The following is a 27,717-nucleotide window of genomic DNA, read 5'->3' as shown; positions in this document are numbered from 1 at the left end:
TTAAAAAAAAACAAACAAAACTAAATGGACTTTTTGGCCCACCCAATACATCTTACCCTCTCCTAGGAAATTCTTTGCTTTCTCTGACATTAATTAGCCTCTCGGGGTCTACCATTTAAAACTAAAACCAAAACAAAACCCTGATCTTTGGTCCTACACCTGCCTTTCTTCTCTTAGTGCTCAGATTTCAGTTAACTACTTTGTTTCTTTTCCCTGTTGCCCCAAATCACTGATTTCCCTGTTGCCTCAAATCACTGATACAAATCTTGCACTCCAGCAGACTGTTCTTGATAAAGGCATTCTAATAACCCAACTACTAGATCCTTCCACTCACTGCTGACTTCACTGAGGTAATTACTACTCCTGCTTAATGCTTTTCTCCTCCACAATGTCCGTGTAAGGAATGTCCGACCTTTAGAGAATTTTTTTAAGAGTTTGGCCAAACTAACAACATGTCTGGAAACAAGATGTCAAATGATCCTGAGAATGACAATTTTGCAGTTTCTTTTTATACTATACATTTAGATTTAAGGAACATTGCATGAAGATGGGAGAAGGCAAGGCAGGGACTGGATTACAGGTTAAGCAACAAAGTATGCATTCTTTTGAGGATGTCTACCCCTCTGGGGGGTCTGAAAAGAGGATTATTCTAGCATTTCAAAGGTGTGTTAATACCCTAGATGCATAAGAAAATAGACAGGGCTTGCTTAAGGTAAAGATAAATGTTTTACTAGAGAGGTTATATGCCTGGGACAAGACTACCCACCCTGATCTGCCCAGTTAGGAAAGTAACTCTGTGAGGTTACTTTTGATCACTGGACTTGTCAGATTTATTACAGAGCCACACTCACCCCTGCAACCCTTTTTTTGTCTACAACAGATACTCTATTCCATCTTTTCAGTACTTCACTGATTCAGTCTGTTTTTACCTATACCTCCTTTTAAAATATTTTATTTATATCATTTCAAACATATACGAAAATATGGAACTAAAGTATAGGACAGTGAATCTCTGTGCCCGTCACCTAGATTGAACGATTACTAACTTTAGCCAGTCTTTTTTTAAGTAACTATCTTCACCTACTCATCTCTCTCTACTCTCAATTCTTTCCTCTACCAACCTTCAAGTGATGCTGTTCCCCTGGGACCCATCCTAAATACTCTTTTCTTCTGATGCCACATACAACCTATGGAAAAATTCACACATGCTAACAGTTCCTACCATCTCCAAATACTGATACCTAAATATATTTCTTTACCTTAGGTCTTGTTCTTAAGCAAGAGGGTTGTAGTCACTGGATTATCTTTACTTGTGTGCCCCACAGATTCTAAAAGAAGACAAGATGAACTAATCTTTCTCTGTCTACTTGCTGCTTTTCCTAAAGTACGTTTTGGTTAATCAGTATCCATCTTCTGCCAGGGGTGTCCAACCTTTTGGCATCTCTAGCCACACTGGAAGAAGAAGAGTTGTCTTAGGCCACACATTAAATACAAAAACATTAATGAAAACTAATGAGCAAGAAAAGGTTTTAAGTAAATTTACAATTTCGTGTTGGGCCGCATTCATAGCTACCCTGGGCCAGGAGTTGGACACCCCTGTTAGTCCTACTCAAATATACCTAGTCCCAATCCTTTGTAAATTTATTTGTCTGCTCATCATGTCCTATCAGCTTTTTTTTTAGTAAATTCATAACTTACCTTGTTGCCTGCAGGCTCATGACTTCCTCATGACACTATTTGTGATTTATATAAAACACAAGCTTAACTATTGTATTTGCTCATTAAACCCTTAAATGTTTGACTGGTTCTTATGTGATGAATAAGACACTACTTGATCTAATCCTTGCCTTGCTTTTCATTGTCATTCTTTCCTCTTTCCTGAATGCTCACTATGTATTCAGAGGCTAGAAAATGGTTTTTACATCTCTAGTCATCTCTTCTTCTTTGTATGGTGAATTCTGATCTTCCTTCAAGCTCTAGTCTAAGGTATATAATAAATAAATTCTATAAAGTATTATAATCCCTATTGTTTCTATAGTTTACAAGCTTAAGAAGATGAAGCACCTTACCTGCCCATCATTGTAGATCCAATAAGTGGCAGACCTTGGTTGTAAGTCAAGGTTATCTTACTTCAACCCTTCCACCATACCTCATACAAGAATGTTAGCTTGAAGTTTTGGACCTTATATTGTGTGCAGTAAGACTATCAAATATATTTGAGCTAGGAAATCTGTAGTTCTATATTATAAAGATAGAGAAACTAAATAATATATGCCTTGAAATCTGTTCTTTGTAAGTATTATCATTCTAAGTTTCTCTTTATATATTTAATGATGTAAAAATCAATGACAAAAGCAAAGACCAAGCTGTAATTCTAAATATATTTGTGCAAACATAAATGTTTTAGTATTCCTGTGTATTTTATTCTTATTTGATTTATATGTATAAAATATATCTGATTTTGGTTTTATTTTCTAATTATTGATCTCACCCAAAGGTCCAAATTTCATCTTTTTGAAAGTTGAAATTATAATATTGTTTTTACTTATAATTAAGAAACAAGGCCAAGAACTTTTTTTTTAATTGCAAACATTTTCCAGAATGGATCTGATAGCATGATTGCATTGAACTTAATAACGTGCTGCGGTCTGAATGCTTGTGTCCCCATAAAATTCCTATGTTGAAGTTCCATAAATACCCTTATAAAAGAAACCAAGAGATCCTATGTTCCACAGTGTGAGGTTATAGGGAGATGGCCGTATGTGAAGAAGCTGGTCCTCACCAGACACCAAATCTGCCAACATCTTGATCTTACACTTTCCGGCTCCTACAACTGTGAGAAAGAAATGTCTGTTGTTTATAAGCAACCCAGTTCCTGGTATTTTTGTTACAGCAGCCCAGATGGACTAAGAGGAAAGATGGTATTGGGTGTAGATTGTTAATAGGTTAATGTCAAATATCCTTCCAGTTGAAATCTAGTTGAATTATTAAAGTCTAGTTGAATACATTTTATTTCAACATGCTTAGGAACAATTATTTCATAGGATAATTTGATTTGAAAATGTAAGTGAAATGATTTTTTATACATCTTCATATTCTATTTTATTCATGAAGTTTTATTTATATATTTTTGATAATTCATTCAGCTGTAGATTTCTTTACTGGAGACACTGAGCTATTATATTAATAGATTTCATAGGATTAAATGGTATTTACGTTGCTGATCTAAATTCTACTTGTTTAGGTAGATACTTAAAATAATGATTTAAATACACTGTTGAAATCAGTTTGCTTTCACATCTGAGATTTTTGCAATTGATTTTTATACAACATTGATCCTAGTTTTCTTTTTTAAGTGTGTGTGTGTGTGTGTGTGTGTGTGTGTGTGTGTGTGTGTGAAAGTATATAGAGTCATCAAGTTGTCCACATCTTGAGGATAATAAGCTTTTAGTTTTTCACCATTAGATGCTAGCTGTGGGCTTTCACAGATTGCCTTTATTATGACGTGGTAATTTCCTTCTGTTCCTAGCTTGTTGAGTGGTTTTATCATGGCAGGGTGTTGAATTTTATCAAATGCTTTTTTTGTGCATCAGTAGAGATGATCATGCAGTTTTGTCCTTCATTCTGTTAATGTGGTGTATTGCAATAATCCTTTAAAATGCTGAAACACATATACTTAAGCACATGATACACAGTGCACATAGTGTTTAAAATCTTGGGTGTCTAAATAACTGCATAAGAAACTAACAGTTATTTGATTTGCCCTTTTAATATTGTACCATACCCAGAAATCAAAGCAAAATACATATTAAAAAGAGAAACAAATTGCAATGAAAATAGAAGTGTGCATATGTAGAAAAGTGAGAAATCAGTATTTTTTGTTGCTCATTTTCTTAATTTATATCCTTGAAAATTAGAATTTCCATTGTTACAAGTACAAAACCAAAACTTTATTACTCTGTTTTGTGACAGTAGTCACATTTGAACATTAGGCAAATTGTACTGATATTATTAAGGTGAACCATGTGAAATTGTCATTTTTGTACTTCAAAAATAGAATATTGGCAGTCTGACATTGTACACCACACATGTGTAAAAGTACCTTAAAAATACTCAATAAAATTTCTAGAAGTGTAATTCTGTTTCAAGTATTAAAGTATTTTGTCTTGATTTAACAAATAATACTTTAAAAAACAAAAACGAAAACACTCAATCTTTGTTTCAGACAGTACTCTCTTCTAATTGATGAATTTTATCCTGGTGGTTATTCTTGGTATAAGCATGTGTTGTCCATCATTTTGTTATTTTTACAGAAATTGCCTTTTTTACATCAAAGGGTGATAACAAAAATTGTAATAACAAACATTCTCTGGGGGTTAATTATATATCAGAAACTGCTCCAAGACTTAACTTTTATAGACTTCTTAAATCTTCATAATAATCCTGCAGTGTAAGTACTGTTACCATTTCCATTTCACAGATGGGAAGGAGACACAGAATGAGTAAGCAGCTTGTCCCAGGCTCATGCAGCCAGTAAGTAGCAGAGAGTATCAGAGCAGGATAATGACTGTTTAAACACCTGAATGTGAAATATGATTTCAGTCATCTATATATTTCTCCTTAGGCCCTTAATAATTCTGTTGTTTGATGGATGTCTTAGAAATCTTTATTTCAATACATTTTAAATAAATTTTCACATTATATCTTACCCATTATAATTTTTTGAAAAATTAATGAATACATCCTTTTGGGTCACAGGATGGACAGTCTGAAATTTTGTACACGTTTTGGAATTCGGTGACTCTAGCACTTCATTCTCAATTTCAAATGGCAACAGATTGTAAGTACACTATGTATTTTGCGAATTCATTTCAAAGTTGGTTAGTTACTTTATAATTTAATGTCAAGAAGTTTTCCTCTATTGGTTTGTAAAACTTGCATCTTTTTAAAACTCCATATTAATTGTGGTTTATTAGGTTAGCCATATATTTAGATTTATATCAGCAGTAAGTTCATTTTTTTTACCTTTTCAAATAGTATCTTGAATAAAATTGTCCAAAGAATAAGTTAATTCTTCATAATTGTGTCTGAATTTTTCCTGTGTGTAAAGGGTGTAAAGCAATTGATGTTGAAGTATTTAGTTAATGCTTGTAGAATTATTTTCCTAACTAAAAAAATATTAAAATGAAAGACTTTATAGTTTTTTTCTTATAGTTAAACATGAAGTTTTAATGAATGAGCAGATGAAATACCCACATCATGAATTAAAAGTTGCTCATCAAAATATGATCCGCAAAACTTTCTTAATTTGTTTATGCCATGAAATAATTGTACAGGGTAGTTCTAAACAATGAAATAATACAAAACTAGCAAATATAATCACTGAATGTAAGAGTATTGAAGGTACCTAGGCTTTTTAAAAGCATTTTGAGACTTTGTGTGTACTTACATTTTTATTCACAAACTTTTACTGAAAGTACCTACTACTTAGAAACATTTATACATACATAAACATGCAAAAAAATGGAAATTAGTCACTGACAACATAGGTTGAATAAACCATGTTACCTACCTCCCTAGTTCTATTTCCAAAGCAGCGCGCAGCAAGGCTTTGTGCCCAGAAGAGGCCTTCAGCAATGTGCGGCCAAATAGAACTTAAGGAGAGGGCTTATTTAGGGCTGATTTACTCCATTTACTCAGAGAATACTGCGCATCTCCCTCTATTAGGCACCTGTTTGTGTGAGCTTTTTAGGAGATATATTTTATATACACTAAAAATCACCAATTTTAAGCAAAAAAAATTCTATGAGTTTGTTTACATGTTTGTCAAAATTGTTGGCTTTTAATTTTTGTTTATTGCTTGTTCTCTTACTATTAAGACTTGAGAGATCTTTATATGTTCTAGATTCAAAGTTCTTTCTCAGATGTATGTTTTACAAATATATGCCCCGTGTGTTTGGTTTACCTTTGAATTTTCTTAACATATTTTCCAAATCACAACAGTTTTAATTTTGATAAAGTCATATTTATTAATCTTTCATTTATAATTTATGGGGTGAATTTTTGATTTAAGAAATCTTTGTCTAATCAATGCCAGAGCTCTTTCCTCCTGTACTTTATTCTAGAAGTTTTAATAGGTTCATTTATAGTTAATTTTTGAATATGGTTCAAAATGGCTTAAGGTTCATTTCTTTGCATATGGATCTAAAAGTTGCCTATTGACTGCCCTGCTGCTTTTGTTGAAAATTGTGTGGTTCCATATAAGTAAAACTGTTTCTAGACTGTGTTTTGTTCCATTTTTTTGCATGTCTATATTTGTATAAATACCATGTGGTTTTAATTACTAAAGTGTTAAGTTGTCCTATTTTATCTTCTTTATCAAAATACTTTTGCATATTCTAGATCCTTTGCATTTTCATAGATATTTCAGAATAAGGTGGTTGTTCCTATAAAAATGTTTCCTGGGATTTTGATGAGGATTGCACTGACTCCATAGTGCAATTTGTGAGGAATTGACATGTTAACAATATTGAGTTTTGTGATTCATGCGTGTGCTGTATTTTACTGTTGATCTAGATTTTTTACATTTTCCCTTATCAATGTTGTATAGTTTTCAATTTGTAGGTTGAGGAAATCTGTTCTTAAATTTATTATGATTTTGTATATTTTGAAGCTATTATTAATGGTACTGTTTTTAAAATTTCCTTTACAATTGTTCTTTGTTAGATTATAGAAATACATTTGATTTTTTCATGTACTGATCTCATATCCTTGATTTTGCTAACCTTACTTATTAGATCTAGTAGTTTTTGGACACCTGAAAAAAAAAAACTTTATTTTTAGAGAGGGGAAGGAAGAGAGGGAGAGAAACATCAATGTGTGGTTGCCTCTTGCGCGCCCCCTCCTGGGGACCTGGCCTGTAACCCAGGCATATGCCATAACTAGGAATTGAACCAGCGACCCTTTGGTTCACAAGCTGGCGCTCAATCCAGTGAGCTACACCAGCCAGGGCAGTTTTTGGAGATTTTTTAAAAAAGATTTTCTACGTTAATGATCATATGGTCTGTGAATAAAGATAGTTTACTTCTTTTCCAATCTAGTTTACTTTTGTTTTTTTTTCCCTTAATACACTGGCTGATACCTCCAATATAATGTAGAATTGTAGTAGTTTTTACCTGTTTACCATCAGTTAACCTTTATATGATTTTTTTAAAAAATATTTTATTTGTTTATTTTTAGAGAGAGGGGAAGAGAGGGAGAGAAACATCAATGTGTAGTTGCCTCTCATGCACCTGCTACTGGAGACCTGGCCCAAAACCCAGGCATTTGCCCTGACTGGGAATCGAACCAGGAACCCTTCCTTTGGTTTTGCAGGCCAGCACTCAGTCCGCTGAGCCACACCAGCCAGGACCTTTTTTATGATCTTAACTGCAGATTTTTCAGTGGTATCCTTAACCAGGATGAAGTTCTTTCTATTTTTTGTTGTTTGAGAGTTTTTATTTGGAAAGTTGTTGATTTTTTTCTGTGCTTTTCTGCATCCATTTAGATAATCAAATGGTTTTAGTTATATTAGTCTGTTAATACTGTAAATTACATTGACTTCATTCTCAGATAAGCTCCACATGGTCATGATGCATTATCCTCTTTATATATATGTATGTTGTTGGCTTACAAAAAAAGTTTGATTCTATGTCTGTGAGCTATTGATCTTTAGTTTCTGTAATATCTTTTTCCAGTTTCAGTATCAGGGAAATGAAAATCTAAGAAATTATGTTGGGAAGTATTCCTTCCTTTTCAGTTTTCTCAAGCAGTTTGTGTGGAATTGGTATTATTTTTTCCTCAAATCTTTGGTAGAATTCACCAAAGAAGTCACTTGAGGCTGGATTTTCTTTGTGGTAAGCTTTTGACTACAAATTCAACTTTTCCTTAGGTACAGGATTATTTCATGTGTTTCTTCTTGAATGAGCTTTAGTAATTTGTGTCTTTCAAAGAATTTTTCCAGTTTATTGAAGTTTTCTAATTTATTGGCATAAAGTTGCTTTATGCTTCCTTATTATCTTTTGAATGTCTGTAGAATCTGATGTGACGTTCCATGTCTCATTCTTGATGTCAGTAATTCATTCTATTTTTTCCTAATAATCATGACTACAAGTTTATTAATTTTACTCTTCTTCTCAGAAACCAACATTTGGTTTCATTGGTTTTTTCCCTTTACTTCCTGTTTTCCATTTTATTGAATTTTGCTCTTATGTATACTGTTTATTTTCTACACTTTGCTTTGGGTTTGATTTGCTCATTTTTTTGTTTATTAAGTCCAATTTGAGATTATTAGCTTAAACCTTCCTTTAGTAATTTAAGTGTTCATACCAAAACTTTTTATATAGGCAGTATTTTAGCTGCAAGCTGTGGTTACCTTATCATTTTTCCAAACATACAAAAAAAGGTAAAATAGTGATATAACATCTATATATTTATGTTTTTGATTCAATAATTATTAAGTTTCCAACTAAATGAGCAGCTTGAAAGTTAAAATTCATGATTTTAGAAGGTAGATTTTAAAATATTCTGATGTAATATTATATATGTATAGCCTTTTAGTATTTAATTTCATCTATGAAAACAATAGGTTTTCATGAGAACAGTTGTCATCATGAAGTTTTCTTCACATCGTAAACCATTATGTTCAATAGAATATAATTACTAATATACTAGTAAGAAAATACAAGAATAAATACACTCACAAAATGTGTAAGATAATTACAAAATTTATTAAAACCTCAGTTTTTAGAATAAAAGAAAGCAAATGTTAAATATCATTTATGGCTGTTGCAGTGTATCTGCTCTCAGGCATTCATTAAAAATACATTTTATCACTTTAAAAACTTTTTTTAAACTTTGGAGTTGTTATAGTCAGTATTTTATTTCTTGAATTAAATTTAATTTGTCTTTTGACTATTTCTTCCTTCAATATGACACAAATGTACCAAAAAGTAGCCTTTAGCATACTTGAAAAGTTTTAAACCTTTAACATTCCAATATCAGTATGTAGCACATTTGATTTATCACATTTTTAGTAGGAGTTGTATAACATAAACTTCATCCAAAATCACACAAATATTAAGAGAGTGTGACTCTAGGGAGTGGGGCTGGAATGGAAACTTACTTATCTGCTAATTTGATCACAATGTCAAGTCTGGGTCTGGTTGATTGTATTTTATTGTCACCACAGATATTTTTTCCTACTTTTTGCATGTCTAATAATTTTGATTTGAGTATTAAACATGAATTTTACTTTTTCTGTACTGGATATTTTTGTCTCTCTGTAAATATTTTTATTTTGAATACTCTCAAGTTACTTAGAAACATTTTGGTCCTTTTGAGTCCTTCTTTTAAAAAAGGAACCTGAGCAGTGTTTAATCTAGGGCTAATTATTTCCCACTACTGAGTCCGGACTCTTCTAGGTACTTTACCAAAGACAGAATTTCAGGTTTTCCAGCCTGGCTTTTGGGAACAGGTACTCTTACCAGTTTTGTGTAACAGGCTTATCTCTCTAAACCCTTGTAGAGTTTTTTTCTCCCAGACTTTGGAAATTTCCCCACATGCATGTGCTGATTAGTGTTTTACTGAATACTTAAGGCGAACTTCTTGAGGATTTCTGCATTTCTCTCCTTATGCTGTGTACTCTCCTGTGTACTCTAGGGCTTCTCTCTTCCTGGTCTCTGGGGCAGGAGGGGTGGAGGGGTCTCTTCCCCTTCCTTCTGCCAAGTTGGAGACTCCTGCTGGGAAATTTACTGTGGCGATGGTAGGGTTTACTTCATTTGTTTTTGTCCCTCAAGGAACACTGTCTTTGTTTAGTGCATGATATTAAGGAGCACTGTGTCTTTATTGCATCATGTTAAGTGTGTTTTGGGTTTTGATTCTTTTAGATAGAATGGTAATTCTGGTCCCTGTTATTCATCTTGATCAGAAGCAGAAGTCCCTCACCTAGTTTTAAGAACAATGATTAAAAGTGTAATCAGTCCTTCTGAGTTGGGGACCCAGACTAAGGTCCTTCCCCTCAGTGCCTCTCCCACCAGTGGAACAAGGTGGAGTCTGGTAAAGCAGAGCAGAAACTTTATTCTTTGATCAAGGAATGGAGAAGTGTGAACTCATGTTGTAAAATCATGTTCTCCCTGAATTGGGGAGGTTCAGGAGCCTACAAAGGGAACAGAGTATGTGGTGGGATCAGGGGCAGTGATAAGGGTGGAGAGCTCTTAGAAAAGGGCCAACAACTGGGAAGCGTTGGGGTATGCCCAGTCCTGAAAGTTTGGTTTGCACATGGTACTAATTGTGCCTAGCAATGTGCATCTCTCCCCACAAGGCGCGATTTTTAGTAAGGTAATGAAGACAAGTTCTCCAGAGGTCAAAGGGGGAGGAAGCGATTCTGCTTCCAGCAGTCTGGAGCTGGCTGGTTCTGCCGTTGAACTGCCTAAGCTATCTCCAGATGCCGAGGTTTACCTTTAGCAGTTTACCTTAGTTCCTGTAAGCAAGCGTAGCTTGTGACATTGTTTAAATACTTGGGAACAGTAGCGTTTCCCAGGTGATAGCCTAGTGACAAAAGGTCATTTCAAAACACTGTATGGTGTGTATGTATGTTTAATGGTACTGTCATTTACTTGTCTTTGGTCATATGCGTTGTTATTTTCTTAACTGTTACAAACTTTTGACACTCTTTACATGACCCCTGTTTTCCCATTCTGTTTATTCTCAGTTGTCAGTCTTATTTCCTGGGTCTTCAGGACAGTTAATGTCAGGAAATGTTAGGAAACTCTTTCAATATCTTGTACCCTCCCCCCAAAGAAAAGCCTCCTTTCCTCCCTGTGGGCCTTGTTCTTCTTTCAGGGCCACCCACTTACTGGTGAGGGCTTGCCTACTTGCTGTGTCTACCCCATTATCTCAGCACTTTTCTTTTCTCTTCATACTTTTCTTTTCATACTTTTCTTTCTTTCTTTTCTTTTTTCTATCCTGCATTTCTCCTTTTTAAAAACTTCTTCCTATGAGATAGAAACCCATTCAAGTTGCTGTAATCTAATAAAAATGAAAACAAACTAGAGAATTTTTCTTACAATTTAATCTCTCCTTTTTTATCTAAACTTCTTTTTTCATTCTGTTTATTTCTCAACTAGGTGCACTCTGTCTATTTTCCACCACTTTACTGAAATTAAAGTAAGCAATGAGCTACCTCTTAATTACCAAATCCAGTATTTATTTTTCAGTTCTCGTCTTATGGGACCAAAGATAAGAAACTACTTATCTTTCTAGTCAAAGAAACTGCTGAAAGGAAGTATAACATTTTTAAGCAAAAAATCCCATTGAGCTCTGGCTGGTGTGGCTCAGTTGTTTGGAACATCATTCCATAAACCAAAAGGTCACAGGTTTGATTCCTGGTCAGTGCACATGCTTGGGTTGCGGGTTTGGTCCCCAGTCAGGGTGTATATGGAAGGCAACTGGTTGATGTTTCTCTCTCACATCAGTGTTTTTCTCCCCCTCTCTTCCTCTCCCTCTGCCTAAAATCAATAAGCATGTCCTCAGTTTAGGATTAAAAAAAAATCCCATTGACAGTTCATATTCAGAGTGGTTTGATACTTCTATAGCAGTATTACTTTAATGAGTACCTTTGGGAGAACTCCAAAGTAACCTGTGTTTTGTTTGCAAAGCACCTTCTATTAACATAGCACATACAGTCCCTGATGTGTACTGTAGTACTTAAAATTATAGACACAAAATATTAAGGAAGTTCAGCCATCTGCACAGTTGAAGATTCTACACAATGTAACAGATTGTCTAAGTGTAGCACAGGGGCTGCAATCCAGGGAGCAGCTAATGTGTTCGTGATTTTCCAAAAAATAACCACGCAGTGCACTAGCCAATGTGGACGTGCTGTTCACACATAACAGGAGAGTGCACCAGCAGGGCTGGATCCGTGAGAGAGACCTCACCTCCTTCAGTCTGAGGCTGATTATAAGGCATCTCAGACAAAGGAGGTACATGTCCTTTGTATTACTCTAACCTCCATTACCTCAGTTTGTAAACGGGCCAAAAAGCAGTCACGGGACAAGAAGCTGCTCCCAAAAGGAGGTAAGAGATAAGGACAGAGTTACAATCCCTTCCCAAAACAATACATGTTCCTTCTGGCCAGTAGCTGCCTCACCAGCCCTCAGTCACGGAGGAGGAAGGGCCATACCTACTGACCCCACACCGAGTAAGTAATATTTGGACAGAAAATATCTAAAGGGAAACTTTTCTAGTTAGAAACATGTTCTCTCTGTTTATAAATGTTCTTGCTTAGAAAAAGAAGTATTCTAGATACAATTAAATTGAATCCAGGGGTTTGACAAACAATGAATTACTTGACCAGGAAAGCTAAGGGGCCTGAACCTATCACCATGAAGATTCAAAATATCCTCTATAGGAAATCTGCTGCTTTAATTATCTGTGGGTGATAGTTATTTCCAAGATGATTTTGAAGCTCTGTGTCAGTTATTTTCTATTGTAGTTTCCAGATAATAATATTTGTTTACCAACCTGTTGGATTATGATACACATCTTTTTAAGTCTCAGTAGAAACAAGCAAAAAAGTACTGGCTGGCGCGGCTCAGTGGATTGAGTGCCATCCTGCGAACCAAAGGGTTGCTGGTTTGATTCCCAGTGACGGCACATGCCCAGGTTGCGGGCCAGTTCCCCTGGTGGGAGATGCATGAGAGGCAACCACACATTGTTGTCTCTCTCCCTCTCTCCTTCCCTTCCCCTCTCTCTAAAAATGAGTACATACTATCTTTAAAAAAGAAGAAACAAGCAAAATAAACATTACCATTTTGAACTCTTTCAAATGAATATGTAATTCTTTGTAATCTGATGTTTTTCTCAGAATATCTCCTCCCCTTTACATGGCTTTATTTTCTCCATATTTCTTATCATTCTCCAGTATTTCACTTTATCATATCTGGACCCATTCCCCTTGCCACCACCATACCCCCACCCCACTACAGGGTAATCCCTGTAAGAAAGGTAATGCTGTTCTTACCATAGCAGTGTCCTTAATGGCCAGAAGAGGACCTTATTCACAATAGGGCATCAACAAGTGCTTGTTGAAAGGAATGGAGGAAGGGAAAGAGGGAGGAATCAGGGAAGAGAAGATGTCAGTGCTTTTTAATAAAAGCCTAAGAACTCAACAAAGGAGGAGATGTTCATGGAAACAGAGGTCAGAGTGATACAATTGCATGAAGGGGACCACGAGCCAAGGAAGTAGGCAAGTGGAAAAGTGAAGGAAAAACTCCCCAAGAACCTTCAGAAGAAACACAGCTTTTCTGACACCCTGCTATTGGCTTAGTGAGACCAAATTTGTATCCTGTACTTCTAATTTTTAGAACTGCAAGATAATACATATATTGTGTTAAGCCACCAAGTTTGTGGTAATTTGTTACAGCAAGTGTAGGAAACTAATACAGTAGGTGATAGAGTATGTGTATGTTCTGCTTTACTTTAGATACTGCCAGTGTTTTCCAGTGTTGTTATACCACTTTAAGTTCCCATTGGCAGTATATGAGAGTTGATACCCTTGTCAACATTTGGTATTTTCTGTATTTTTTGTTTTAGCTATTCTGGTGGACATTTAGTCAAATCACATTATAGTTTTAATTTTTGTTTGTGTGGTTAACGATATATATTTTTCTGTATGTTCTATTGGCCATTTGGATATGCTCCTTTACAAAGTGTCTGTTTTCTATAGAACTGTCTGTCATACTGAGTTACAGGATTTTATTTACATATTTTGGAGTATTTTGTTGAATTGTTCTATCTTCCTTTGATACTCTAGTTGTACATAGACTTAGTTTATCTCTAATTCTCCCCTTTTCTTGGGCATGTGTCTCCCAGGCTTTAGTTTTTTAATCCTCACCTGAGGACATGCTTATAGACTTTAGAGAGAGGCAAAGGGAGGGGGAGAAAGAGGGAGAGACATTGATGTGAGAGAGAAATATCAATCAGTTGCCTCTCTCACATGTCCCGATCAGGGATGGAACCTACAGCCTTGGTTTGTGCCTTGTCCAGGAATGGAACCTGCCCGAGACCTTTGGTGCATAGGATGACACTCCCACCAACTGAGTCACGCCAGCCAGGGCTTCCCAGGCTTTTAATTAAGAAGTCAGTAGGTCTCTGACTTCTCAGCCCTGAAGTACTGAGGTTGACCTAGCTCTGCCAACCGCAGGTTTCCAGACAGGCTCTTTAGCCCACCACCTCATGAAATTTCAGAATCTTGTGAACGTCTTTATGGAAAGAAAGACCTGCCTGTGCTTGTGGCATATTCTCTCCCCAAGGCTGGTTCTTGTTTCCTAAGATATGTTTCCGTAAATATGAAGGGCATTTTATATCTGCTCTTGCAAGCTTTAGGCCTAGCTATCAGCTTTACTTGCAACTCCATAAATAAAGTAAATCTTCCATGGGAAACTTGCTTTGAGACTTCCAGAGTTTCAAAATTTTCAGTCTAGTCCCATGAACCAGTAAGAGCTTTGCCAGTTTTTCTCTTCTGTAGCAGAGGTTTTCTGCTTCAGCCAGCTTTAATTTTTAAGAATGCATGGCTTCTTTAACTGTTACGTTGGGAGCACTGGTCTGCCTCTACTCTTCTTCCCACATTACTGTCAGGACACATTCCAAACATGACTTTTCTGGCCCTTTCCTATTTCTTCAGCACTCATTTTTTTACTCGAGTTTTTCATCTCTGTACTTGAGCTTTAGCTCTTGAATGAATCACCCTCTGTCTTCTCAGTATTTACAAATACTGAAACACATATTTTTATCCTCCCCTTCATCCGGTAACTCAGACTCATTTTTCCAGTCTCAGTTTAGAAATGAAGTGTTTCAGGCACTTCCATCTCCATACATTCAAATTATGTGTATGACGCCCTCTATATGCTCCCATAAAACTTCTATATGTCCTCAATTTAGGACTTACCTCACTGCATTATAATGGCTCACGTCCTTGATTATCTGTATTTTCCACTTGGCTCTAGGTAAAACTGCCCTCTGTGTAACTTGGTTCCATATTATATTCCTATCATTTAGCACAGTGTACAGTGCTCAATACATACATAATAGGCATGTTGAACTGGATCCCAAAGTGTTATATTAATATTCAAAGGTTTTAAGAATTAAGTGGAAGTCTGAGGAGAAAACAAACTATGAAAATGAAAGTGCTTTTCATTAAGAAATTAGTAATTACTTATAAGCTAAATAAGACCCTAATATGAAGTGCCTTTAGAAAACAACAACAGCCCTGGCCAGATAGCTCAGTTGGTTAGACCATCATCCTGATAACACCAAGGTTGTTGGTTCAATCCCTTGTCAGGGCACATACAAGACCAATGAATGCATAAATAAGTGGAACAACAAATCAGTGTTTTTCTCTTTCTCCCTTGTTCCCTCTCTAAAATTAATAATTAAAAATTTTTAAAAAACAGTATATATAAATGATAAACAGGGACATGAAATGATGCAAAAATGTTAGGATGATTATCATAAGATAATAGGATATCAAATAATTTTTACTTTTTTCTTTATACCTTAATTTGATTCTTTGCGATGAGGATTTCATATCGTCAATTATAATATATGAAAGAGTTTTCATTGAGATAAAAGAAGAAAGTAAACATAAGACTAAGAAGTCCTCCATGAAGATTGGTAGAGTGGACAAATGAATGGACCCAGTAGTTAGAGAAATGGATAAAGTGCTCAGAGTTGAAGAGTAGAGTGAGATAGAAAGAGTAAAAGTCTCCAGTGAGTCTCATACATATCCGGGTAAATTTCAAATGGATTAAAGAATTAAATGTACCCATAGCCAACATCATACTCAGTGGGCAAAAACTAAGCATTTCTCTTAAGATCAGGAACAAGACAGGGATGTTCACTTTCTCCACTCTTGTTCAACATAGCACTGGAAGTTCTAGCCACAGCAGTTAGACAAAAGAAAAAAAATAAATGGCATCCAAATTGGAAAGGAAGAAGTAATGCTGTCATTATTTGCAGATGACATGATACTGTATATACAGAATCCTAAAGACTCCACCAAAATAACTTCTAGAACTGATAAATGAATTCAGTAAAGTAGCAGGATACCAAATTATTACTCAGAAATCAGTGGCATTTTTATACACCAATAATGAACTATAACAAAGGAAAATTAAGAAAACAATCCCATTTACAATTGCAACAAGAAAAATAAGGTACCTAGGAGTAATAAATTTAATCAAGGATGTAAAAGACCTCTACTCAGAAAATTGTAAGATACTGAATAAGAGAGAAATTGAAGAAGATACACATAAATGGAAGCATATATTGTGTTCATGGATAGGGAGAGTTAACATCATTAAAAATGTTCATACTACCCAAAGCAATCTGTAGATTCAGTGCAATTCCTCTCAAAATTCCAATGGCATATTTCACAGAACGAGAACAAATATTCCACAAATTTATATAGAACCAAAGAAGACCCCAAATAGCCTTAGCAATCTTGAGAAAGGAGAACATAACTGGAGGTATCACACTATCTGATAACAGACTATGCTACAAGTCCATAACAATCAGAACAGCATGGTACTGCATAAACACAGACATACAGATCAGTGGAACAAGAGTCCAGAAATAAACCGACACCTATATGGTCAATTAACATTTGACAAAGGAGGGAAGAGCATGCAACGGGGTAGAGATAGTCTATTCAATAAATGGTATTGGGAAAATTGGACAGGCACATACAAAAAAAAATGAAACTACACCACCAATTATTACATCACACACAAGAATAAACTCAGAATAGACTAAAGACTTAAGTGTTAGACCTGAAACTATAAAACACCTAGAGGAAAACATAGGCAGTAAAATCTCAGACATTTCTTGTAGCAATATTTTTTCTGTTATGTCTCCTCAGGCAAGGTAACAAAATAAAAAATAAATAGGACTACAACAAACTAAAAAGTTTTGACACAGCAAAGGAAATCATCAACAAAATAAAAAAACAGTCCACTGAATGGGAGACCATATTTGCCAATGATAAGTCTGGTAAGAGGTTAGTATCCAAAAATTGATAAAGAATTCAAACAACACCAAACAAACAAACAAATCCAGTTTAAAAATGGGCAAAGGACCTGAATAGACACTTCTCCAAAGAGGACATACAGGTGGCCAATAGACATATGAAAAATACTGAATGTCACTATCAGAGAAATGTAAATTAAGACCACAATGAGATATCACTTCAAAGCTGTCACAGTGACTTTCATTAATAAATCAACAAACGAGTGTTGGCAAGAATGTGGAAAAAAGGGAACCCTGGTGCACTTTTGGACAAATGCAGATTGGTGCAGTCACTGTGGAAAACATTATGGAGTTTCCTCAGAAAATTAAAAATGGAACTGACTTCTGACCCAGCAATTCCACTTCTGAGGATATATCCAAAGAAACCTGAAACACTGTTTTGAAAAAATACCCGTATACACACTTCTTTGTTCATTGCAGAGCTATTTCCGGTATCCACGATTTGGAAGCAGCCTAAGTGCCCATCAGTGTATGAGTGGATCAAAAAACTGTTGTACATTTATACAGTGGAATACTACTCAGCCATAAAAAAGGAAGCCTTACCTTTGCTACAGAATGGATGGACCTACAGTTTATTATGCTAAGTGAAGTAAGCCAATCAGAGAAAGACAAACACCAAGTGATATCACTTATCACTCATGTGTGGAACCCAGTAAAATAGAAACAGACTCATAGATTCAGAAAACAGAGTGACAGCTGTTGCAGGGGGCGGTGAGACCGAGGTACTGGTTTGTGAAGTAGGTGAAAGGCTTGAGCAACATCACTCATAAAAGATAATTTAACGCAAACTATGAAACTATTAAAGTGCTAGAATTAAACATAAGAGTAAGCTAAGAATTGGGAAAGATTCTCTAACTTTTATTATATAGAATGAAGAAAAGATTGCCAGTTGATTATATTAAAAATTTTACATGGCAAGAAAAGCATAAGCAAAATAAAAAGACATGACAAACTAGAAAAACATTTATAATTTACACCGAAGAAAAGGCGTTAGTATCCCTCATTTATAAAAAGCTGAGAAGAAAAAGGCCAACAACCTTAAAGATGTAGATACCTCTTTAAGTATTTGAAAAAACAGTCAATGTCTCCCATAAATAGAGAAATGAAAAATAAAAGTACCCAGAGACACCATTTCTTATCTATAAAATTAGCAAAAAATGAAAAAATTTCATAACACACTGTTGGCAAGTCTGTGGGGATATGGGGAAACAGTCACTCTCACACATAGTTCATTAGCATACAAACCTTACAGAGGCGAGTGTGTGAATGTCTAACAAAATTATATAGGCATTTGCTTTTTTACTCAGTATAGGATTTATTCTATAGTTACACTAGCAAAAATGTGAAAATACATATTTTACAAGGCTATTCACTGCATTGTTATTTGAAATATTAAAACTAGAAACAGTCAAATGATCATTGCTAGGGGATTAGTTAAACTATGGTGTATTCATAGAATGGGAAGCCATGCAGCTATGAAAAGGAATGAGGAATTTAACAAAAAAAGAATAAGGAATATCTTTAGATATCACTAAAGAGCAATCCTGAAGATATATTAAGTTTAAAAAATGAAGTGGAGAAATGTGTACAGTGAGCTGTTGTTTTCCTAGGAAAGGGTGTAGTATCAATACATGTACATCTGAGCTTATATTTTTAAGAAGTAGAAGGATAAACCTTAAAATCCATAGAAATGGTTACCAATAGGAGCGGGGAGGGGTGCGTGTGAAGAATACACTGGAGAGACCAGGGATAAAAAGTAGAATTCTTTAAATACATTTTGTTGTGTAGATTTAACTTTGAAGTTATATAAATATTTTATATAGCCATAAAACAAAAGTAAAATGAAAGAAGAAATTACTAAAAATCAAAAGTAAAAAGGCAAATCTCAATGTAAGTATGTGTCCAGCTGGTGGCATAACCACATAGAGAGGAACTTCTTCATTTTACTTTTTCCTTATTTAACTGCATTACTTTATTAAAACACAGTAATTTGGTTTTGTAGACCTACTGGGGTAAATGTCAAGGACAAGATCTTCCAAAACCCCATGAACTCTTTTTCAATAATCATGTGATTGATGGTATTATTGATATTCTCAGACTGCTGTGTATGTGGTGTGGGATAAAGTAAATGAATAATTACGTTGATATCATAGTGAATCAGGATTTTCAACGTGAGAGGAAGAAAGTGTAAAATGAGATCACCTGAGTAGATATATTTTTCTTTAAAAATATGTAATTTGATTACCATACATTTTATGTTTCTGTCCATGGAAAAGGCCTAGAAATAGTGACCATTTCAACAGTACTAAACTTCTCTTATACCCATGTTGTGGTTTTTAACATGATTTCCCATTAAAAGAAACTAGGGTTCCTTGAGGAAATGACTGAATCTGGGTCTGGGGCAGGAAATGCTCAGGGCAGTTCTGTAACCCTGTATCCTAAAGCAAGGAAGATACCAAAGACTATTAGGATTGTATTAAAAGGACTCAGGAAGCAATTTGAGTAGATATCTACTAAAGATGGAATAAGTTTAACATCAATAGGATAACAGTCACAAGGGATTGAAACCCATAAAATATGCCTAAATCCCTGAGTTCATAATGAAATACTTAGTGGGTACTTTTGATGATACATGAAACTTACTTGTTACTTTGAAAAATGGTAAATAAAGGGGAAAATATCAAACTTTTTTTCTGCCTTTCCTAAACAAGTGATATCTCAAAGAAACCAAATAATTGATGGCAGAAGTATCTATAAAAATATCACCTGTAATAAATGCACAAAGAATGATAAAACATTTTTATTTTTAAATCTCCTAGTGGATATAATCAATGATTATTAATGACTGCTAATATAAAAAACACAAACAGTATACAAGTTCAGATACTACATATCAGTAGTCTTGTCAGAAATTATAAAACCAGGAATCTGATCAAAACCTCTTATCTGTCACAGTGGTAGCACAGTTGGTTAGAACGTTGTCCTGATACAATGAGGTTGTGGGTTTGATCCCCAGTCAAGGCACATGCAAGAATTAACCAATGAATGCATAAATAAATGGAATAAGCAATCTCAATTTTTCTCTCTCCCCTCCCCCCATCATAAATATACAATCACTTGAAAAGTGTTTTAAAATCCCAAAGCCTAGGCTGCAATTACATGAAAGCCTGGGAGGGCTAGACCTAAGCATCAGGATTTTTAAAAGCTCCCCAAGTTGTTTTAATGGGCAGCCAAGTTTGAAATGCCCTATTTTAGAGATCCAACTTATAGTTTACAGGAAACACTGGGATCATAGTGGTACAATCAGCAAAATCTAGACTGTGGAAAACTCTGTCAAATATATGACCCAGTTTCTCAAAGAATTAGAAGGAATAAAAAGGAACTATAGACCATGCTTGATGGTATATCTACTAATATATGGACTATTTATGGGTACTGAATCAAACCAACTATAAAAATATCACAAGTCAATCAAGTGAATGTGTGCACTGATTGTTGTTATAAAGTGTGATAAAACTGCTTTTTTAAAATAGTCTTTACTTATTAGAGATACATGCTGAAATATTTATGGATGAAATTATAACCACTGAACCAGCTCAAACTGCTCCCATCCTGTTTCTAACAAGATACTAAGTTTGCTTTTCAAAGACAATGGACCAAAAGCACAAGCTATGCAGCCAAAGCAGGTGCAGATGTGAGAATTTTGACCTCCAGTTATACCTGGAGCCGAAGTCTCTCTCCCTTCCACAGAACCAAAAGATCAGGGCATGACCAGAACTTGAACACAGGGACCCTTTTAGAAGCGAGTGGTCTGTTCAGGAAGATCTGATGCTGAAGTCCCTTAACCATATCTTGCCACACGTGGTCAAATTCCAAAGCTCTTTCAATGAAGCCTGTCCCACCAGCACTTCCACATACCAACCCACCTCGTCTTTCCCTAACCCCTTAAATTCCACCCCAAACCCTTGATCAGAGAGACAGATTTGAGTTTTGCCTCCTGTCTCCTTCCCTCTCGGCCTGGCGAGAAAGCTTTGTCTTTTCTCAAAAGCCAGTGTCTCATAGTATTGACTTCTGTGTGTGTTGGACAACAAGCCCTTGCTTCATAACAAAATGTACTGATGTCTATGATTTGTTCCAAAATAGCTGGTAGTGCTGTAGCCTGTGTGGCTCAGTTGGGAGTCATCCCACAAACTGAAAGGCTGTGGATTCAATTCTCAGTCAGGGCACCTGCCTGGGTTGCAGGTTCACTTCCTGGTTGGGGTGTGTGCAGGAGGCAGCAAATCAGTGTTTCTCTCTCACATCAGTGTTTCTCTCCCTCTTCCCCCCCCACCTCTGAAAATAAATAAATAATCTTTATTTTAAAAAACAAAAATAAATATTTACTTAATTTCTACTATTTCAGGCAGTGTGCTGAGTACCAAATATGCATTGAAGAGAACAAGCATTGTTCTTATCCTAGTGGAGTTTACAGTCAAGTAGGGGAAACTGTCTTTAGATAAATATAATGAGAGATTGTGGTGCATGTCAAGAAGGCAAAGCAGATTGTTTATGGGAGAGTAACCAAAGGAATAGGGTTTGGCTAGCCTGCCAAAGTTTGCTGAATGTTGTTAAAAGACATAAGACTCCTGAATCAGAGCAAAAGGACTTTATTACAGCACAGCAAGGAGCATGAGCCTCAAAATAGTGTTGGTTCCCTATGCCTCCAAGTCTCATGGGAGACAGAATATGGGGCCCAAATGGTTGGTGTGCATGCTGTGAGTGACTTTTGCAGGTGAAAACCTACCACTTTTGTAGTAAGCAGTGAGCAAGCTTGCTCTTTGTGTACAGGGAGAAGCTACCTCATCTCTCAAAATTGCTTGCTACAAATATGAACCTGATAGATGGCCTGAATAAAAAACAATCAGGGCCCCCCATTATTGGCATATCCTGCAGAAATGTGTAGGGACTTTCAGGGCTTTGGTAGATTGCTTCTTCATCAGGGGAGGAGGGATTTCAAAGAAGTCCTCAGATATTTAAAAAAAAAAAAGAAAAAAAACAACTGCATCATCCAGATGCACCAAGGTTGCAGGTTTGATCCCCACTCAGGGTACCTGAAAGAATCAATGAATAAATGCATAAAAGTGGACGTGGAACCACAAAGCGATGTTCTCTCTTCTCTCCCCACCCCCAAATCAAGCAATAAAAAATTTTTAAAAAATAGCATTACTATGGTATAATTGGCATACAGTAAACTGAACATGTTTACAGTGTACAATTTGGTAAGTTTGATATATATGCATCCCCATGAATCCATCACAATAGTCAAGATCAATGGACATAAAAGTTACCTTTGTACCGCTTTGTAATTCCTCTCCCTTCCACCTCCATTCTCCTTCCCAGGCAAACACTGATCTGATTTTTATCACTATGTACTGGTTTACATTTTCTAGAACTTTGTACAAATTGAGTGATACAGACAGCCTGCATTCTGAATCAATATTTTGATTCATCCCTGTTGTAGTGTTGTCTTTTTGCTGGATATAGTATTCCATTGTCCCAGAGTTTGTTTATACATTCACCTGTTGTTGGATATTTGGGTTATTTTCAATTTTTGGCAATTACAAATAAAGGTACTTTGAATATTCATATACACGTCATTATAAGGACATCTATTTCTATTTCTATTGGATAAATACCTAGAGTAAGAATGGTTTGACCATATGGTAGGTATATGTTGAACATTTTAAGGAAATGCCAGACTTTCACAAAATGATTATACAATTTTTTCTTTCCATCAACAGCAGATAGTTTTTCTGTCCTCACCACCATTTGATTTTTTTTTTTAATTTAGCCACTCTAACATGTATATGGTAATATCTAATTGTGGCTTTAATTGCATTTTGTTAATGACTGAAGGTATTGACAATTTTTAATGTGCTTATTTTCCATTCATATACCTTATCTGATAAAAGTCCCACTTTAAAAATTACGTTTTTTTCTTACTATTGAGATTTGACAGTTTTCTATATATGCTAGATACAAATCCTTTATCAGATATATGGAAAATTTATTTTCCCACCCTGGGACTTGTTTCCTTCTCTTAGGTATCTTTTGAAGAGCAGATGCTTTTAATTTAGATAACATTCAGTTTATAAATTTATTGCTTTATAGATCATACTTTTGGGTTTATATCATGCCTAACCCAAGGACAGAAAGATTCTCTCAAGTTTTCTTGTAGAAGATTTGTTGCTTTAGGTTTTATATATTTAGGTGAGTCTTTCCTGTGTTAATTTTTCTATTAGGTGCACAGTATGAATTAAAAGTCTTTTTTCATATAGATATCTAATTGTTACGATACCCTTTGTTGAGATGTGCCCAATGTCCACTAAGTTGCATTTGCACCTTGGTCAAAATTTGGTTTTCTTATATATGTGTGGTTTTATTTTTGGACTTTCTGTTTTGTGTCATAGGTCTCTGTATCTGTCTTTACACTAATAATATTTTGATTTGTGTAGTTTTATAAATCTTGTCATCAGGTGGTATTATTTCTTCAATTTTATTCTTTTTGGTTATTATAGGTCCTTTGCATTTTCATATGAATTTTAGATTTACTTTTCTCAATTTCTATGAATGAAAGGCTGCATTGATTTTAATATATAAATTTGGGGAGAATTTATATTTTAACCACATTGAGGCTTCCAAAGTATGAATATGCTGTCTCTTCAGTTATTTAGGTCTTCTTTAGTTTATCTCAGCACTGTTTTTTCTGTTTTTAGTGTTCACATCTTTCATATATTTTTGTCAGATATGTCCCTAAGTATTCATATTTTAATACTATTATAAGTTATATTATTTTTATTATCAGTTTTTTATTGTTCATTGCTAGTACATAGATGTATGATTGAGTTTTACACATTGATCTTATATCTTATAATCTTGTTAAATTCATTTATTAATCCTTGTAGCTTCTTTGTAGATTCTGTCAGATTTCCTACATAGATGATCATGTTTGTGAATAAAACAGTGGTATCACTTATGTATTTCCAAGCTGAATTTTTTTTTTTTTGTCTTGTTTTGTTCTTTGTCTTACTACACTGACTGGAACCTCTAGGATAATGTTAAATAGAAGTGTTGTTTTCTTATTTTGGGACAAAATCAGTAAGACTTGTTAGGTATCACATTAGCTGCAGGGATTTCTGTAGATGCCTTTTATCAGGTTGAGAACATTCCCTTCTAGTAGATTAAGAATTTTTAGTAGGAATTAACATTTTATTTTTTCAAATGCTGTTTCTGCATCTATTTATATGATCACATACTTTTCATCTTTATTAAAATGGATAACATTGATTTTAAATGTTAAACCAACCATGAATTCTTAGGCTAACCCACCTTGGTCATAATGTATTATTCTTTTTATACATTCTTGGACAATATGTATATGCTAAATTTTTATATCTACACTCATGAAGGCTATTATTCTTTTGTTTACTTGGTTTCCTGTTATGTTCGTGGTTTTGTCATCAGGGTAAAGTCGATCTCATAAAAGAGTTGGCAATTGGTATTATTCTTCCTTTAATTGTTTGATAGAATTTACCACTGAAGATATTTGGGCCTGTGTATTTTCACTGTGGGAAGATTTTTAACTAAAAAGTTCAATAGGTAATAAGGTTATTCAATATATCTATTTCTTTTTTTTTCATTTTAAATATATATTTTATTGATTATGCTATTACAGTTGTCCCATTTTTTTCTCCCCTTTATTCCCCTCCACCGCCCCATCCCTCCAGCATTCCCCCCTCCCTTAATTCATGTCTGTGGGTCGTACTTATAAGTTCTTTGGCTTCTCCATTTCCTATACTATTCTTCACCTCCCCCTGCCTATTTTGTATGTACTATTTATGCTGCTTATTCCCTGTACCTTTTCCCCCATTCTTCTTCCCCCCCTTCACCTCTGTTTTACTGTTCATAGCTTTTGATCTTCTTTTTCTTAGATAAGTCACTTTAACATTTCATATAATAAGGGCTCTGTGATGATGAACTCCTTTAACTTGAACTTATCTGGGAGGCACTTTATCTGCCCTTCCATTCTAAATGATAGCTTTGCTGCATAGAGTAATCTTGGATATAGGGCCTTGCCTTTCATGACTTTGAAAACTTCTTGCCAGCCCCTTCTTGCCTGCAAGGTTTCTTTTGAGAAATCAGCTGATAGTCTTATGGGAACTCCTTAGCAAATAACTATTTCCTTTTCTCTTTCTGCTTTTAAGATTCTCTCCTTATCATTAATCTTGGGTAATGTAATTACGATGTGCCTTGGTGTGTGCTTCCTTGGGTCCAGCTTCTTTGGGAGTCTCTGAGTTTCCTGGATCTCCTGGAAGTCTGTTTCCTTGGCCCGACTGGGGAAGTTCTCCTTCATTATTTTTTCAAATAAGTTTTCAATTTCTTGCTCTTCCTCTTCTACTTCTGGCACCCCTATGATTCGGGTGTTGGATCGTTTAAAGTTGTCCCAGAGGTTCCTATGCTTATCCTCATTTTTTTTGAATTCTTGTTTCTTCATTCTGTTCTGGTTGAATGTTTATCTCTTCCTTCTGCTCCCAATTGTTGATTTGAGTCCCAATTTCCTTCCCTTTGCTATTGGTTCCCTGTATGTTTTTCTTTATCCCACTTTGCAAACCCTTCACTTCTTTCTCCCTTTTGCACCCATACTCATCCAATTCAGTGAGCATCCTGATTACCAGTGTTTTGAACTGTGCATCTCATAGGTTGGCTCTCTGTTCATTGCTTTGTCTGTTTTTGGAGCTTTGATCTGTTCTTTCATTTGGGCCATATTTCTTTTTCTCAATGTGTCAGTTATGTTGGAAGGGGCCGAGCCTTAGGTATTCACCAGGGTGGGGCAACCCAGGTAACTGACTTGTGAACCTGTCTGTGGGAATGGGATCCGAGAGGGAACAATGCCAGTTGGTTGGCTCTCAGCCCGCTTTCAGTCATTTCCCCTGCTACCAACAAGCAAATTGGGCCCTTCTGGTTCTGATTCCCGGGTGGGTGGGTTTGTATACATTCTAGGACCCCAGGGGTCTCTCCAACAGATTCTCCTGTGAGGCTGGGAGTTTCTCCTGCCATCGCAATACCCACAGGTTTCTACTTGCAGAGGTTTTGAGGCTTTTTTATCCTGCACTGGAACCCTGGATTGTGCATTCTGTCTCGCTCCCTAGCTGTTTCTCCAGGTTATTTGTATGCTAACTTGGGACCGCCGGGTCTGGCAGCTACAGCCTCACCCACCTGGTCCCCCAGCCACTGCCTGGCTGCGCGTCCTCTCTGCCAGAGCTGCCCGTCTGCGCCCCTCCTATTGGTCTGGATGAATGTTTCTTCTTTAACTCCTTGGTTGTCAAACTTCCATACAGTTCGATTTTCTGGCAGTTCTGGTTATTTTTTGTTTTTAAGTTTGTTGTCCTTCTTTGGTTGTGCGAAGAGGCAAAGTGTATCTACCTTCGCCTCCATCTTCTCTATTTCTTCTTGAGTGAGCTTTAGTAGTTTGTGTCTTCCAAGGAATCTGTACATTTCATGGAAATTGTCAAGTATATTTGTATAAGGTTGTTCACAGTTCTTTATGATCCTCTTAACATCTGCAGAGTATGTATTGAGATGACTTCTCTCATTCCTAATGTGGCTAATTTGTTTCTTCTCTCCTTTCCTAATCAATCTGTCTAGAAGTTTGTCAATTTTACTGATTTTCTCTAAAAACAAGTTTTTGGTTTCAGTGTTTTTATTTTTCTGTCTTCTGTTTTATTGATATCTGTATAGATCTTTATTTTTTTTTTCTTCTGTTTATGTTGGGTTTTATCTGCTCCTCTTTTTCTATGTTCTTAAGTGGAAGCTGGGGTCATTGATTTAAAATATCTTTGTTTCCAACATAGGTGCTTATTTAAACCTCTCCCAAGTATTCCTGTAGTGAAATTCAACAAAATTTCATATGTTGCTTTTTAATTTCCATTGAGTTCAGAATTCTTGCAAATTTCCCTTTTGATTTCCTTTATGAACAAACAAAGTGATTGATTTATTTATTTAGAAGCATGTTTTTTAGTTCCAAGTGTGTACTTCCAAAGATATCTGTTACTGATCTCTAATCTGAAACTATTTTGGTTAGAGAACCTACTTTGTATGACTTGAAAATTTTTAAATTTATTCAGACTGTTTTATGGAGTCAAAAATTGTCTATCTGGGTAAATGACCCATGTGCACTTGAAAATAATGTATATTTTGCTGTTTTGGATAATGTCAATTAAGTAAATCTTTTGTGTCGTTTCGTTTTCTACATACATACTGATTTTCTGTGTACTTGCTTTACCATTGAGAAAAGAAATTGAAATCTTCAACTATAATTTTTGATTTGCCTATTTCTTTATAGGTTACATTTCAAAACATATAGTCCACAAATATATCAAATGCAATGAATAGTCTGGGTGGAAAATTACCGGTACTCACATCATTTTAAATGGCTTCATTAGAATCTCTCTCTGATTTGTCCTGTTAAGTAGGCTCCGTGACCCATCATCTTTATATACAAAAGACACTTTACTTGCTACATTTTATTGTTTTATCACTTATCTAATGCAT

General features: G+C 35.4%; 1 protein-coding gene across 1 annotated transcript in view; it reads left to right on the top strand.

Annotated features, from left to right (window-relative positions):
* COG5 (component of oligomeric golgi complex 5) overlaps positions 1-27,717 on the top strand; it is a 338,428-nt gene that overhangs the window by 220,937 nt on the left and 89,774 nt on the right. Inside the window, exon 11 of the mRNA XM_054564649.1 lies at positions 4,759-4,840. Within this exon, the coding sequence (XP_054420624.1) occupies positions 4,759-4,840 (82 nt within the window). The remainder of the gene's footprint in view (positions 1-4,758; positions 4,841-27,717) is intronic.

Source organism: Pteronotus mesoamericanus, unplaced genomic scaffold (assembly GCF_021234165.1).
Source record: "Pteronotus mesoamericanus isolate MK-2021 breed Mesoamerican mustached bat unplaced genomic scaffold, CSHL_Meso_final scaffold_85, whole genome shotgun sequence".
Taxonomy (NCBI): Eukaryota; Metazoa; Chordata; class Mammalia; order Chiroptera; family Mormoopidae; genus Pteronotus; species Pteronotus mesoamericanus.
This window is presented reverse-complemented; position numbering and strand designations above follow the sequence as displayed.